Here is a 16,289-nt window from a genome sequence, read left to right as displayed (position 1 = left end):
AAGTCACAACAGCTAAGACTACAGCTTTTGAGTGATTGTATGGAAAAGGAGGCAATAGGAAGTTGTACAGGTTAGCCAAGATTAGGGAGAAGAAGGCTCGGGACTTGGATCAAGTGCGGTGCATCAAAGACGAAGATGGTTGTGTTCTGGGGGAAGAGGCGTGTATTAAGCGTAGATTGCAAGAGTACTTTCATAAACTCCTGAACGAGGAAGGGTGCAAGAACATCGTGCTAGGAAAGTTGGAAGAATCAGGGAGTCGGAAGGATTTTGGTTTTTTAGGCGTATTAAGAGCGAGGAGGTTGAGGGACCAATGCGGAAGGTGAGCAAGGGTAAGGCAACTGGGCCTGACGAGATCCTAGTAGAAAAATGGAAGGAAGTGGAGCGGGCAGACTTGGAATGGCTTACTGAGTTGTTTAATGTCATTTTCAGGAGGGAGAAGATGCCCGAGGAATGGCGGTGGAGTTTGATGATCCCGTTGTACAAGAACAAATGTGATATTGCAACAACTACAGGGGTATCAAGCTGCTGAGTTATACTATGAAATTTGGGAGAGGGTGGTGGAGAGGAGGGTACGATGTAGTGTTACTATTTTCATGAACCAGTTCGGATTTATGCTAGGAAGGTCTACTACAGAAATCAGTCACCTTGTTAGGAGATTGGTGGAGCAGTATAGGGAAAGAAAGAACTTGCATATGGTATTCATAGATTTGGAGAAGCCTATGATAAAGTCCTGAGACAGATCCTATGGAGATGTATAGAGGCTAGCGGTATCCCGGTGGCGTATTTTTCCGAATTTTGAACAATGTTTTCGTTCAGATTTATCTTTATATGAGAAGCGGCTAAATTTCGATTACTTTTGAAACTATGGCTATTTTTGAATGACCACTTGTAAATCTGACAATTTTTAAATTTCTCCCAGTATAATACTCAACAATCTGTAGGGAAGTACTATAATACACTATCAATAGAAGAAAAAGCAAAAAAAAAAAAATGAAGTTTACTTGAGGAAAGAAGATTAACTTATGTGCAACAGCTCTGATTAACTTATGTGCAACAACTCTGTTCTTCAAGTAAAAGGATCTGCAGCCTAAAGCGGCTTTCACTTCAGCGACACGCTTTATTAAGTCAGAGTTCCAAATTTGATGAATTCCATGTGCTGAAAGTGAACAATGCAAATGATACTAAAGAAAGTCATCAATAATCACTCCTCCAAAAATTGGGACTTGTAGATATCAGCTCCAGTGGTTGCTGCAGTTTTTGGGAAAAACCTTATGGAGAAAGAGTATGGCACGGCTGGAATAAGGTATTCGTCATGAACACAAGGGGACCAGCTATCGTCTCCTCCCAGACCCATGTGCCGATGGTCAAGATGCACCTGAGATGCAGAAAATCAAAAAAATCCTATTACATAATTTCAAGTTTAATCTGCTACAGCAGCACACTTTTTTGATAAAAGAAAAATACTCGAATCATATTTCAGCATTTGATTGGATATACAAGTCAATGGCATGTATAGTAGCGTAGGGTGGAGGGTGCAGCATGGAGTGTGTTGTTAGGTGAAAGAAAATAATGTTTACAAGTTGGTGAGAGAAAGCAACATGGGGTAATGAGAGTTGTACTACAAATGTTAACACCCTTATAGGACGTAAGATATTGATGTTGAATATTTTCTTCAAGAAACACATGTTCAAAAATATAAGACAACCAAACATCCAATAAAAAAATGAACAAGGGAAACATTGTTTTGAAATACCAAATGGAGCCTTTGAAACAATAGATTGTAAAAGGAGAAGTGGCCGCAACAAGCTAAGGGAGCTAGCATCCACCCCATCGCTCTCCCAGACACTCTAGGGAAACAAATACATTTTGTTTTTTTTTTCTTTTTCCCTCATTATGATTATAAACGCGGCGTCCTATTAATGCGCAACTTAATTCCAAATGCATCCTTCAACAAAAGAGGTACGGTTTACTCTGCTTATATAGTTAGTACTTTTCTGACCCTTGAATCCAATGGATGGATATTGTAATTCTTGTGTCAGAGACCAAAAAGAAAGATGCTCATTCTCCGAAATGGTCCAAAAAGTTGGTTTTGCTCCTCGACTAGTAAACCAAAAGCCTCGAGTAAATTGTTTTAAGAGGCAAAAATAGCCAGTGAAAGCTCAGATGAAGTGTACAAGAAAGTTAAAGTTGGAATGCAACAAAGCGTGCACAAGTCAGGAAATGAAGTACCTCGATGTTTTCACTTTTCTTGAGGTCCTCATTATGTGTAGTTCTCTCGAGCTCAGCGGTGCTGTAGTAGCTTGCATTCATTTGCATGGTTGGAGAGTCTCCATGCATGGAAGCATAAAGTCCCTCTCCATCTTTGTTTTCAAACGTCACCCATCTAACATCTGCTCTGCCTGAGCATTCCCCGGGAACAACATATGGCACATGCATTTCGCCAACGGTTTGCTCATAAATACTTAAATGAGCAGCAGATTTCCGGTCTGGGTAACATTCAAATGGCCCCCTTCCATACCATTTAACCTGGTCTATAGTTGAATCCAACTGAAATTCAACCCCCACACGTGGCAAAGGTGGAAGATCAGGACAGGGCTTTACATTGCACTCTAGCACAACATCTCCTGAACCATATATCAAATACGTCATGTCAACCTCAAACAGAACACTGGAAGTTGCTGCATTTGAAGGAGTTTGCTCCTCTGCTTTTGCAATGCCATGATAAGTAGCTGATATTTTGACTTCGTGACCGTTCATACTTTCAATGGAGCAACTTTTGTTCACAAAGATTACCTTGTCAAGATTAGCAGCCTTCCACCTAGATAAGTAACTCAGAGACCCTCCCCCTTTGTCATTATCTGTTGGTGCTCTCCAAAAGCAGGGATAGATGCCTTTATTCATTACTGAAACTCCTTTAACCTGCAATCATTTGGGGATGGGTTATTTCCACATATGGTCATGTACAACCCTCACTTCAAGAGCTAGCTTTTGGGAGTTAGACTCAAGGTCCATTTCTTTAAATAATCAAAACCATATAGTCTTTTGTACAATATTGTACAACGCTCAATTTATTGAAGCACAAAGTATTTACCTTCCAGCCCTCTATACCACCAGTTCGTTTGTTAAATTTCAGCTCCCAGTAGTTGTTCTGGCCAACCTTTACCATGTCATCAAGCACTTCACCAAGTAAAGTCGCATCGGTGCTTTTAATGATCTAAGAAAATAACAGTTCTTAAAATTGTCAGTGATGTCTGAGAAAAAAGACTACCAGACTCAAGAAGAAATCTAAATTAAGAGCGACGTACACGAGGGACAACTCTCCTTCTGTTAGGCAACAGAACTTGTGTGGACGAAATGAGGTGACCATAGTTAGCCCACCGAGTAGTGTGCAAAAGCTTTGCAGTAATTGTTAAACAAATTTCTGCTGCAGAAGATGAAGTCCATGCAGAAAACCATGGGCCAGATTCCCATTTTGTTTCATGGCTTCTCTGGGGTTCTATGACAGGTAGAGGGAGGATCCCAGAGCCAAGTTCACACCCATCTCCATGAAGTACCCAGTTAAACTCCAACGCTTGTGTAGTATCAAAGAAATGCATGTTTGTTATCTGAACAGAAAAAACTATTTATTGTGTAAAAGATATTGATGTAAGTGAACAGAAAGTTTAAGTGGTATACAACATTACCTTAACAATGCCTTCTTTAAATGAGACCTTGATTGGCTGGTAAAGAAACTTAACCTCTGACAGCAAAAATGTTAAACAGTTAGACATGTTCAAGTTTAGCAAGCACCAGTACTTTTGTGAAATTCAGGTTACATCGTCCAACGCAGATCACATGCTCAGGCGTGTTTGTACATGCTTTGTACATAGTGCCCAATTGTTCCCTCCTTCGCCCTCCCCATAAATTTCCAGACACAACGGAAAAACTTGCAAGACTCCCAACATGTTAAAAGCTTTACCCCTAAAAGTACGTAAGAGAATACACAACTGAAACAACAATTACTTATTCAACATTGCTTAATGTTCCATATTCATACCCTACACTTTTTGAAGAAAAAAAAAAGGTTAGTTAATGTGACTTATTGCTATTACTCTTGCAAAGCTTTTTGTAAGACAAGGGGAAAAAACAAATTATTAAACAAGAGAACTGTCGACTCACCATGTAATGCAGGATGAGGACTTCGATCAGGCCATACAATGCCATTTAGGCAGAAGTTTAAATCATTAGGAATGTCCCCAAAATCACCTCCATATGCCCAGCACATTTTTCCACGTGGACCTTCCTTTAATAATCCCTATTGGAAGTGCCAAATGATAGTGTTCAGTTAAAGAGGAAGCACAACTGAAATAACGAAAGATATAACATCTCCACAACTACTACTTTCCGGGCAGGAGTTGAAGCTTTCAGCAACTGTGTAGGCTTCAAAATGTCACGCAACAATTATGCAGACAGATGGTTTTAGTGTGGTTCTCCGTGTGACAATGTTGCAAATAGCAACGACATGCCTTTCACATCAAAAGTTACCTTGAAGCACAAAATGCTAGATCCAAAATCAAAAACCTTGTGTCATCTAAACAGGATATGAACCAATTCTGCTTTTTGCAATATACACTAGACTAGAGGTACACCCACCAAGTTCCTTTTTCATCTAATTAGAGCAGGCATTAGTCGTAGTATTTGAATTTACATTCAACTATCTATCTTGATAGGAATCTATCTTACACGGGGTTTGCATGTCTAAAAGTAGGTCAATAAACATACATTTGCGTTTAACTCAAAGGAACAGCTTGAAGCCATAGAAACAGAGTAACGATAATGTTTTGGGAAACCAACAAACTGGGAAAGATGTTGAGGGAAACAACTGCAATGCAAAATTGTTTTAGTGACTGCATTAACTCCTCCAGGCAGTCAATATTGTTAAAATATGTCCTAAGTTACAGGACCAATCCTAAATCATGAACAAACCTGATCAGCCCAATCCCATATAAAGCCTCCTTGCAGACCAAAGGTACTATCTATTGCTTCCCAGTATTTATGGAGATTCCCATTGCTGTTTCCCATTGCATGTGAATATCTGAACAGTTTTACACCAACAATTTTCAAAGTAAATTAATTGCATACTTTTCAAAATTAAAGAGCAGTGAAATTGACCAAGAAAAAAGATATGGATAATGGAAGACCATACTGAAAAGATTCAACAAAAGCTCATCTCTACAGGTCATGTTAGAACTGGAGATCAATTGGGAGACATTTTCACAAAAGCTTTGAATGGAGCTCGAGTTGAATATATCTGTAACAAGTTGGGCATGATCAATATATATGCTCCAACTTGAGGGGGAGTGTTGACATACAAGTTGTCTAGCACATGTATACACATGTACTACATCATAGCTAGCACATGTATATGAGTTGTATAGTAGGTGTAATACAAGTTGTGTAGCACATGTATACACATGTACTACATCATAGCTAGCACATGTATATGAGTTGTATAGTAGGTGTAATTAGGTGTATGGCAACTAATAGATTAGGTGAATTAGTATTATAAATAGGCCTTGTAATCTTCTCTTCTAGATATGAAATATAGAACTTCTTTGGTTTTTAACATGGTATCAGAGCATTAAAGTTTTTTCATCAGTTTGTTGTTGGGAATTTTTTTTTTCCCCGTTCGAATTATTTTTGTTCAGAACAGTTTTTCGCTGCTTTGATTCTATTTCACTATTTCCGGCCATTTTTTCCTGACAACTTTCATTTTCCAAGATCACTGTTCACTGCACTGTTCACTGTTCAAATATTACTATTCACTGTCCACTGTACTGTTCAAATATCACTGTTCACTGCACTGTTCTTGACTATTTGATTCTGCTATTATTCGGGTGCAAGATGACTGAAACGAAACCTACCGTTGATGTCATTCCGGTTATGTCCAAAATTACGGAGAATAAGTTCATGGGTTCCAATTACATGGATTGGAGTAAGACGATCCGTCTCTATTTGCGGAGCATCGACAAAGAGAACCACTTGGTTGATGATCCACCCAAGGATGAGACTAAATCAGTCTGGTTAAAGGAGGATGCAAAATTGTTTCTCCAAATCAAGAATTCGATGCACAGTGAGGTAAATGATCTAGTTTCTCATTGTGATTATGTGAAGGATCTAATGGATTATTTAGATTTTTTGTACTCTGGCAAAGGAAACTTGTCTCGCATGTATGATGTGTGCCAGGCATTTTACCATCCATCCATGCAAGATCGCTCTCTCACCACTTACTTCTCAGAGTTTAAGAAGGTGTATGATGAGCTTAATGTTATATTGCCGTTTAGTCCAGATGTGAAGGTACAACAGGCTCAGCGTGAACAACTGGCGGTCATGAGTTTCCTTTCTGGTCTTTCTCCCGAATTTGAAGGGGCCAAATCGCAGATTTTATCTGGGACTGCTATCTCTTCCTTGAAAGAGGCCTTTACAAGAGTGTTGCGTACTGAAAAGTCTCATCCAGGTCCGACAGCCACGATCGATAGTGGTGCTCTGCTTAGCCGCGTCCAAAAGAATAGGAGTCATAGTAATCGCAATCGGAGTAGCGATAGTCGAGACCTAAAGCAAGGGGAAGTTGAATGTTTTTATTGTCATGAGCTCGGTCATACCATACGTTATTGTGTGAAGCTTCAGAATAAGAACAAAAGATTTCAGTATGCCAACATCGCCACTTCCGAGACTATTTCACCATCTCAGTCATCATCTCCTCCTATCAATACTATCCCCGAGTCAGGTAAAACCACTAAGTGTCTTCTCTCTTCGTCATCCAAATGGGTCATTGATTCTGGTGCCACAGATCATATGACAGGTAACTCTAAACTCTTTTCCACTTTTCAGTCACATACCCAATGTTCCACAGTTACTTTAGCCGATGGGTCTACCTCATATGTTTTAGGGTCTGGCACTGTTAACCCAACATCTTCTCTTTCCCTTAGTTCTGTCTTAAATTTGCCTGATTTTTCTTTCAATCTAATATCTGTCAGTAAACTTACTCGTACTCTAAATTGTTGTCTCATTTTTTCCCAATTATTGTCTTTTTCAGGATCTTACGACGAAGCAGATTATTGATAAAGGTTCTGAGTCTGGGGGTCTCTATGTTCTTGAAGCACAGGTGCCGAAATCCATTTCTTGTTCAACTGTGTTGTCTCCCTTTGATGTACACTGTCGATTGGGTCATCCATCCTTGTCTAGTTTGAAGAAGTTATATCCTCAGTTTCAGAGTATTTCCTCTTTAGATTGTGAGTCATGTCAGTTTGCTAAACACCATCGCCTTCCTAAAGTTTCTAGAGTCAATAAACGGGTCGACTTACCTTTTGAGTTAGTTCACACCGATGTTTGGGGTCCATGTCCTATTATCTCTAAAACTGGTTTTAGATATTTTGTTACCTTTGTGGATGATCATTCTCGTGTTACTTGGTTATATTTAATGAAAAATCGTTCGGAGTTGTTTTCAATTTTTTGTGCTTTTTGTGCTGAAATAAAAACTCATTTTAATGTTTCCGTTCGTAATTTAAGGAGTGACAATGTAAAAGAATATTTTTCGGATTTGTTTAAAGATTATATGGCTACAAATGGTATTCTACATCAATCTTCTTGTGTTGACACCCCTTCTCAAAATGGGGTTGCGGAACGAAAAAATAGACATCTTCTTAAAGTAGGCCGAGCATTCCTCTTTCAAATGGAAGTGCCAAAATGTTTTTGGGCTGATGCTGTCTCTACAGCTTGTTTTTTAATAAATCGTATGTCATCTTCTGTACTTCATGGTAATATTCCTTACAACATTCTTTTTTCCTCTAAGCCATTATTTCCTATTGAACCCAAAATATTTGGTTGTACTTGTTTTGTTCGTGATGTTCGTCCACGGGTAATTAAATTAGATCCAAAGGCCCTTAAGTGTGTGTTCTTAGGGTACTCACGTCTTCAGAAAGGTTATCGGTGTTATTCTCCATATCTCAAAAGGTACTTAGTGTCTGCCGATGTCACATTCCATGAAAATTATCCGTTCTTTTCTTCATATGTTTATAACAGTTCTGAGGAAGAAGATGATACTTTGGTCTACACTGTCACACATCCAGTTAGTTCTCCAACACCTCTTCCTCAGTCACCCGTTTCCCTCGATCGACCATCCGAGCAGCCACCTGTTCTTCGTGTGTATACCAGGCGACAACAAACCTCAGAACCCGATCCTTTACCTACTTCTGCTTCGTCGGTAGATCCAACCTCCTGTGTTTCAGATCCTAGTTTGGATCTTCCTATTGTCATTCGCAAAGGTACACGACAATGTACTTATCCTATTTCTTCTTTTGTGTCTTATGACCATTTGTCTACTTCTTCTAGCTCGTTTATTGCATCATTAGATTCTGCTAGGATACCTAAAACTGTTCGTGAAGCATTGTCCCACCCAGGTTGGCATGATGCAATGATAGAAGAGATGATGGCTTTAGATGAGAATGGTACTTGGGAGTTGGCCGATCTGCCCACTAACAAAAAGGCTATTGGGTGCAAGTGGGTATTTGCTGTTAAGTTTAACTCCGATGGGACAGTAGCTCGCCTTAAGGCACGCCTTGTTGCAAAAGGGTATGCACAGACCTATGAAGTCGACTATTTGGATACTTTTTCCCCGGTCGCCAAGTTAGCTTCTGTTCGATTATTCATTTCCATGGCAGCTACTTATGATTGGCCTCTGCATCAGCTTGATATAAAGAATGCTTTTCTACATGGAGATCTTCAGGAAGAAGTATATATGGAGCAACCACCTGGGTTTGTTGCTCAGGGGGAGTGTGGAAAGGTATGTCGTCTTCGAAAATCTCTTTATGGGCTGAAACAGAGTCCCCGTGCTTGGTTTGGCAGATTTAGTGAGGTTGTTCTAGAATATGGGATGAAGAAAAGCAATTGCGATCATACGGTGTTTTATAAAAAGTCTGATGATGGTATTCTTTTATTGGTAGTATATGTTGATGACATCGTTATTACTGGAAGTGATATTACAGGAATTTCAACTCTAAAGTTTTTCCTTCACACTCAATTTCAGACGAAAGATTTAGGGCAACTAAAGTATTTTTTGGGAGTTGAAGTTACACGGAGCAAGAAAGGCATCTTTTTGTCCCAAAGGAAATATACTCTTGACTTGTTAGCTGAAACTGGAAAGTTGGGATCTAAACCATGCAGCATGCCAATGGTTCCTAACACACAACTCGTGAAAGAAGACGGTGAGTTATTCGAAGATCCAGAGAAATATAGGAGATTGGTTGGGAAACTGAACTATCTTACAGTAACTCGTCCCGATATCGCATACTCTGTCAGCATTGTGAGTCAGTTTATGTCTTCCCCAACAGTCAGGCATTGGGCGGCTCTGGAGCAGATTCTTTGTTATCTAAAGGGATCTCCAGGACGGGGTCTAGTATATAAGAATAATGAACACACTAACATTGAGTGTTTCACAGATGCAGATTGGGCAGGGTCAAAAGCCGATAGGAGATCCACGACAGGATATTGCGTTTTTGTTGGTGGAAACTTGATTTCGTGGAAGAGTAAGAAACAAAACGTCGTATCTCGATCTAGTGCGGAAGCAGAATACAGAGCTATGGCACAATCTGTGTGTGAGGTTGTATGGGTACATCAACTATTAAGTGAAGTTGGCTTCCAAACTACATTGCCAGCAAAGTTGTGGTGTGATAATCAAGCTGCTCTTCATATCTCCTCTAATCCTGTATTTCACGAAAGGACTAAGCACATTGAAATAGATTGTCACTTTGTTCGTGAAAAGATTCAACAAAAGCTCATCTCTACAGGTCATGTTAGAACTGGAGATCAATTGGGAGACATTTTCACAAAAGCTTTGAATGGAGCTCGAGTTGAATATATCTGTAACAAGTTGGGCATGATCAATATATATGCTCCAACTTGAGGGGGAGTGTTGACATACAAGTTGTCTAGCACATGTATACACATGTACTACATCATAGCTAGCACATGTATATGAGTTGTATAGTAGGTGTAATACAAGTTGTGTAGCACATGTATACACATGTACTACATCATAGCTAGCACATGTATATGAGTTGTATAGTAGGTGTAATTAGGTGTATGGCAACTAATAGATTAGGTGAATTAGTATTATAAATAGGCCTTGTAATCTTCTCTTCTAGATATGAAATATAGAACTTCTTTGGTTTCTAACATTTTATAACTTGACACATCAGGAAACAAGTGTGTTAATGTCTTTTGACCACCTAGATGATCCACTATAACACAAATATCACATGCAGGATAATAAAGTATATTACACACTTAGCCACTGGTCCTTGATTTTTACTTTCTTCAAGTGAGCATCCAAAACAGAACACTTGGAGTGAAAGTTCGGTGACGAGAATCGAAATAGGGACATGGTAGTGTCACTTGACAACCAAGTTTTCCCCAAGAAAGGAAGTTTCAAATACGTAGGATCAGTAATCCAAGGTAATTGGGAGATTGACGAGAACGTCACACATCGTATTGGAGCGGGATGGATGACATAAAGACTCGCATCCGGTGTTTTTGTGATAAGAATGTGCCGCCTAGACTTAAAGGTAAGTTCAACAAAGTGGTAGTTAGACGGACTATGTTATATGGGGCAGAATATTGCCCAGTTAAGAACTCATATATCCAAAAGATGAAAGTAGCAGAGATGAGGATGCTAAGATGGATGTGCAGACATACCAGGAGAGATACGATTAGGAATGAAGTTATTCGGGACAAGGCAGGAGTGGTCCCCGTGGAGGACAAAATGCGTGAAGTGAGGTTAAGATGGTACGGGCATGTGAAGAGGAGAGGCGTTGATGCCCCTGTGAGGAGATGTGAGAGATTGGTCGTGGTGGGCATGAGGAGAGGTAGAAGGAGGCCTAAGAAGTATTGGGGTGAGGTAATAAGGCAGGACATGGTATAACTTCAGCTTAATGAGGACATGACCTAGATAGGAGGTGTGGAGGTCGAGGATTAGGGTAAAAGATTAGGGGTAGTTGAGTGTATTCCTTTGTCATCCCAGTGGCAGTAGTATAGTCTTGTATTCTTTTTCTTTTTCTCTTTCTCTTTTTTCGTAGAGTTATATTTACATCTGTTATTTCTTTCGCTTCAGTTATTTTATGATATTGTTGTTGTTACTGCTTATAGCAACTGCTCCTTTTCATTTTTTCCTTGAGCGGAGGAGGGTCTTCGGAAATAGCTTCTCTACCTCCACAAGATAGGGGTAAGGTCTGCATACACACTACCCTCCCCATACCCCACTTGTAGGATTATACTGGGTATGTTGTTGTTGTTGTCAATTGAGCATCCTCCTGACTTGGTTCTCTAAGGGGTATTTACAAACATCAGTCAGTAATTTTAGTCATTCAGATATTTGTACTGTTCTGATCATTTTTTTTTATAAGGTAAATTGTATTAATCCAATAGAAAGGGAAAATTCCCTTTTAACAGAGTTATACAGAAAAGTAGAGAATTTACATCAGAACATGATTCTCTACAAAAGACGCCCAAAGATCCACACAAGTGAGGGCTACATGAGTACACCAATAAGCAAGCAAAGATAAAAGACTATTACTAATATTTGAAAAAGGTGATTCAATTCCTTCAAAAACTCTCCTGTTTCGCTCCCTCCAAACTATCCACATGAGAGCTAGTGGTGCGAACTTCCACGCCTTTTGTTTTCTTCGCCTGCGTAGACCTGCCCAGCTCTGTAGCATTTCCTTAACAGAGCTTGGCATCACCTATTGGACACCAAAAAGATGTAATATAACCCTCCACAAGGCCGAGGAGACACGGCAGTGCAACAAAAGATGATCCACATCTTCCCCTGCGCTTTTGCACATGTAGCACCAACTCAAAAGTGTAATTCCTCGCTTGCGGAGATTTTCTGTGGTCAAGATCACATCCCTCGCTGCTAACCATGCAAAAAAACACACCTTCGTGGGCGCTTTAGGGATCCATATCGATGAGTAAGGAAAAGTGGCCTCCCTCCTCACAAGCAAACTCTGGTAGAAAGACTTGACGGTGAACAAACCATCGGCACGCAACCCCCATCTCCAAGAATCACTAGATTGGTGGTACGTGCCTTGCCCATATAGTAGTGCCAACAGGTCTTGGAGTTCCTCGATCTCCCAATCTTGCATGTTCCTTCTAAAAGATAGGTCTCACACTACCACCCCTTCATGCTCCTTGCGAATCTATTGAACTGTCATTTCCTTCTGGTTTGAGACACTGAAGACGTTAGGGAAAGAGGCCCTCAGAGTATTCTCTCCGCACCACCTTTGATTCCAAAAGCTTATTCTCCTTCCATCGCCCATCCTTTAAGTTATGTTTGCATTGAATGCTTCCCAATTCTTCATAATGCTCCTCCACATGCCGCATCCGAAAGGCGCTGTGATTGCCTTGGTCCTCCAATCCCCTACTGTGGAATCGTACTTTTCTACTACTACCTCTCTCCATAAAGCGTTTTCTTCTACCCAGAATCTCCACATCCACTTTCCTAACAATGCTCTGTAAAATATCCTGAGGTCTTTTACTCCAAGTCCACCCCACTTCTTTGGGGTGGTTACTGTCTCCCAATTCACTAGATGAAACTTTCTAGTGCCATCTGCCGCATCCCAGAGAAAGCTCCTTTGTAGTCGCTCCAGTTTTTCTATGATGTTCGCAGGGGCTTGCAACAACGACAAGTAGTAGATGGGGATACTCGATAAAGTGCTCTTAATGAGCACTTCCTTACCTCCTTTTGAAAAGTATCTTTTCTGCCAGCCTGCTAATCTTTTCTCCACTCTTTCGATCACTGGATTACAAACTGCAGTATCTTTGTACAAGGATCCTAAGGGAAGTCCCAGGTAAGTAGTGGGAAGGGAGCCCACCTTGCAACCGAGGACATAGGACAAAGCATCAATGTTAGCAACCTCACCAACCGGGAAAATCTTGCACTTGCCGAGGTTGATTTTGAGTCCTGATATAATGTGGAACCACTGTAGTATCTGCTTCAAGTTTGTAAATTGATCCATATTGGCATCACAGAAAACCAGAGTGTCATCGGTAAAAAGCAGATGAGATACTCTTCGGTCGCTGATAGCTCCAATTGGAGCTGAGAATCCTATCAAAAAACCACCTGCCGCCGCACGATCCATCATTCTGCTCAGGGCATCCATCACTAGAATGAATAACATTGGGGATAGGGGATCGCCTTGTCTGAGTCCCCTGGAGCTGCCAAAGAAACCGCACGGGCTACCATTTACCAGGACTGAGAATCTGACTGAAGAAATGCATAACTTGATCCATCCCCTCCATCTTGCCCCAAAACCCATCCGCATCATGATGAAATCCAGAAAATCCCAATTGACATGGTCAAATGCCTTCTCAAGATCCAGCATGCATAGTAATCTAGGTTCTCTATTTTTCCTTCTGAAGTCCACAAGTTCATTTGCCACCAAAGCGGCATCCAGGATTTGCCTACTTTCCACAAACGCGTTCTGGGATGACAATACAGTCACATCAAGGACCTTCTTTAGTCTGTTGGATAGCACTTTAGATATAATCTTGTAAATGCTCCCTACAAGACTAATAGGCCTGTAATCTCTAATAGAGGATGAGCCTTCTTTTTTAGGCACAATGGTAATAAAAGAAGCGTTGATACTTCGCTCGAAAACACCATTCTCGTGGAAGTATTCAATGGTTTCCAACAACTCCCCCTTAATGGTATCCCAACATATCTGGCAGAAAGCCATCGAGAAATCATCAGGCCTGGGTGCCTTATCACCAGCACAACTTGATACAGCATTGTGAACCTCATCCTCTCGAAACCCCTCTCTAGCCATTCACTGTCTCCCTCCCCTATGTGACTGAAATCTAGCCCGCCCAGAGTAAGCCTCCAGCTTTCTTCTTCTTTGTACAAATTCTCATGAAACCCCATTATCGCCTCTTTTCCCTCCTCAACCCTCACCCCATCCACATCTAAAGAATTAATGCAGTTTCTCCTTCGATTTGAGACCGCAACCCTATGGAAAAACTTAGTGTTTGAATTCCCCTCCTTTAACCAGAATGCCCTCGATTTTTGCCGCCAACTAGTCTCCTGAGCTATTGCTAAATCGACTATTTCCCTCTTGACCTCCCCCAATCTCACTTTCTCGGCATCTTCTAACACCCTCGCCCTTTCCCCTCTCTCTAATTCCCCCAATTCATGCATGAGCTCCCTCATTCTAACCTCTACCCTCCCAAAGACCTCCTTATTCCACCTAATGATGTCTTCCTTGAGCAGTTTTAGTTTCTTTGAAAGGCGAAATGAAGGTGTTCCTATTACGCTGTAGCTTGTCCACCATTCTCTCACTTTGTCGAAAAAACCTGGCACTTTCAACCACATGTTTTAGAACCGGAAAGGAGCACGCACCCTCTCCCTCTGCAACCATCTAGCATCATTGGCATATGATCCGAAGTCAGCCTTGGTAAAGGAAACTGAAGTGCATGTGGAACCAACTCATCCCAGGATGTCGAAATCAGAAATCTATCAAGTCTAGACCTTGAATTTGACTCCCCCGCCCTGGCCCAAGTGAATCTTTCCCCTGACAGAGGAAGATCAATGAGAAAGTGATCATTAATAAAGTCAGAAAACTCCTCCACGGCCCTCGAGATCAGATTACATCCTAATCTCTCCTCCGGAAATCTAATAGTGTTGAAATCTCCCCCTAGGACCCATGGAATGTCCCACTCCCCCACAACATTCGCCAATTCCTCCCAGAAAGGTGCCTTGGTCCCTTCTCCCACCGGACCGTACACTCCCCCAAACCCCCACTCCACTCCATTCGCCCTATCTTTAACTAGGACTACTAGAGAAAAAAACCCCTTCTTAACCTCTTTTACCTCCAAACTTCTATCATCCCACATAAGAATAATGCCCCCTACACTTCCCACTGCTGGAACTCAATCATATTTTACCCAACTACCTCCCCAGACACTCCTCACAATCGCATCTGACAGAAATTCCATTTTCGTCTCCTGGAAACAAACTAGATTGGCACCCCACTCTTTAACTCCCACTTTGAGGATGACCCTTTTGTTTGGGTCATTCATCCCCCTCACATTCCATAAAAGGATCTTAACTTCCATAAGCAACGATGTCCCCCTTTCCCTCGGCCCCCCTCGCGGAACTCCCTTCCTCCCTGTCGCTCACCCGGCCCCTTCTCTGGTACACCACTACCTCCCCTAAATTTTGTTGCCTGGCCCCTTGACCCAACTCTTGCCCTTTACCATGAAAGAAAGACTGTTGCTCAATCTCCCTCAACAGTTTTAACACCCTATCCTCCTTTCCTTCAAAAGAAACACCCAAAAATTTCCCAAAGTTTAAAAGTTTTTCCTCCATCCAGAACGACAAGCCCCCTCCACTCCGTGTCGAAAGTGGACGTGCATCTTCGATAAGTACCCCTTTCTTGCTCCCATCCGAGGAATACAAGACCATAGCATTGCTGCTAGAATAGTCCTTAGGTGACGGAAGAGTCTCATTAGTGCTATGAGAGCCATCAACCTCTGAAATTAACACCTTCTGCTACAAGACTTTCCCGCAATGTCAACATGATGATGTGAAGGAAGGGAGCATGGAATATTTGGTGCCTCATTAGCTTTAATAGCGGTTGCGGTACTATCAACAGATGGGGCATTCACAGCAAGCTTTCCAGATGATTCAGGAGGTTGCATTGTTGCCGCAGCACTGCTTAGTACAGTAGCAGATGTAGGGGTGGTGATGCTGGATCTAGCAGTGGCTGTCGGTCGAGGAGTAGCACCATTTTCTTTAGCCAGTTCTGTCCCTGATGCATCGGACTCGTTGTAGGGCGTATGATACTAGAGCTTGGTGGTGAAATACCACTGTGACAACCAACATTGGCAGCAGAAGAAGGAATAGCTGTTCCCATATTCTTAGGAGCTTTATCAGCCGCAACATTAGATGAACTGGCCCCTGAGGATCGATTATGAAAGAATTGGGAAAAGTTGCAGGGCCCATTTGTGAAGGCCCTTGCATATGCCTGTTGGATAGTCGCCTTCTGATCATTAAACTATAACCAAATCTACCTAGCAATTATAGATGCAACCAATATATCAAACATGCCTTAGGAATGTTAGTGAAGTATATTAAAAGTTGTCCCTTCAGGGATGGTTTTGTGGCTAAACTACTGTTCCTCTATAAGTAAGAGATAAATTAATTCTCCTATAGCTCAAATGGGGAAAACTGAAGAGTAGCATCTGTTTTTGAAGTTGTG

The 16,289-nt window shown here is 41.3% G+C and overlaps 2 protein-coding genes across 2 annotated transcripts in view; both read right to left on the bottom strand.

Annotated features, from left to right (window-relative positions):
- Positions 1–871: 871 nt before the first annotated feature.
- LOC142181134 (uncharacterized) lies at positions 872–16,092 on the bottom strand. The gene is made up of 8 exons (XM_075253469.1): positions 15,966–16,092; positions 4,966–5,074; positions 4,159–4,294; positions 3,684–3,739; positions 3,306–3,605; positions 3,092–3,214; positions 2,230–2,919; positions 872–1,375 (listed from the first exon to the last, which is right to left on the bottom strand). The coding sequence occupies exons 1-8, from the start codon at positions 16,079–16,081 to the stop codon at positions 1,202–1,204; spliced, it is 1,704 nt and encodes a 567-aa protein (XP_075109570.1). The 5' UTR covers positions 16,082–16,092; the 3' UTR covers positions 872–1,201.
- Positions 4,966–16,289, bottom strand: part of LOC107783362 (uncharacterized) — a 48,777-nt gene continuing 37,453 nt past the window's right edge. Inside the window, exon 11 of the mRNA XM_075253472.1 lies at positions 4,966–5,120. The gene's annotated coding sequence lies outside the window, so the exon portion shown is untranslated. The remainder of the gene's footprint in view (positions 5,121–16,289) is intronic.

Source organism: Nicotiana tabacum, chromosome 5 (genome assembly GCF_000715075.1).
Source record: "Nicotiana tabacum cultivar K326 chromosome 5, ASM71507v2, whole genome shotgun sequence".
Taxonomy (NCBI): Eukaryota; Viridiplantae; Streptophyta; class Magnoliopsida; order Solanales; family Solanaceae; genus Nicotiana; species Nicotiana tabacum.
The sequence above is the reverse complement of the archived record's forward strand: the minus strand, read 5'-3'. Positions and strand labels throughout refer to the sequence as shown.

Coding starts and splice junctions, on each gene's coding strand:
- LOC142181134 (XM_075253469.1), bottom strand. CDS start 16,081: ATGATCAGAAGGCGACTATCCAACAGGCATATGCAAGGGCCTTCACAA. Junction 4,295..4,965: donor TATGGGATTGGGCTGATCAG/GTTTGTTCATGA, acceptor CACTTCCAATAG/GGATTATTAAAGGAAGGTCC. Junction 3,215..3,305: donor GAAGGAGAGTTGTCCCTCGT/GTACGTCGCTCT, acceptor TTATTTTCTTAG/ATCATTAAAAGCACCGATGC.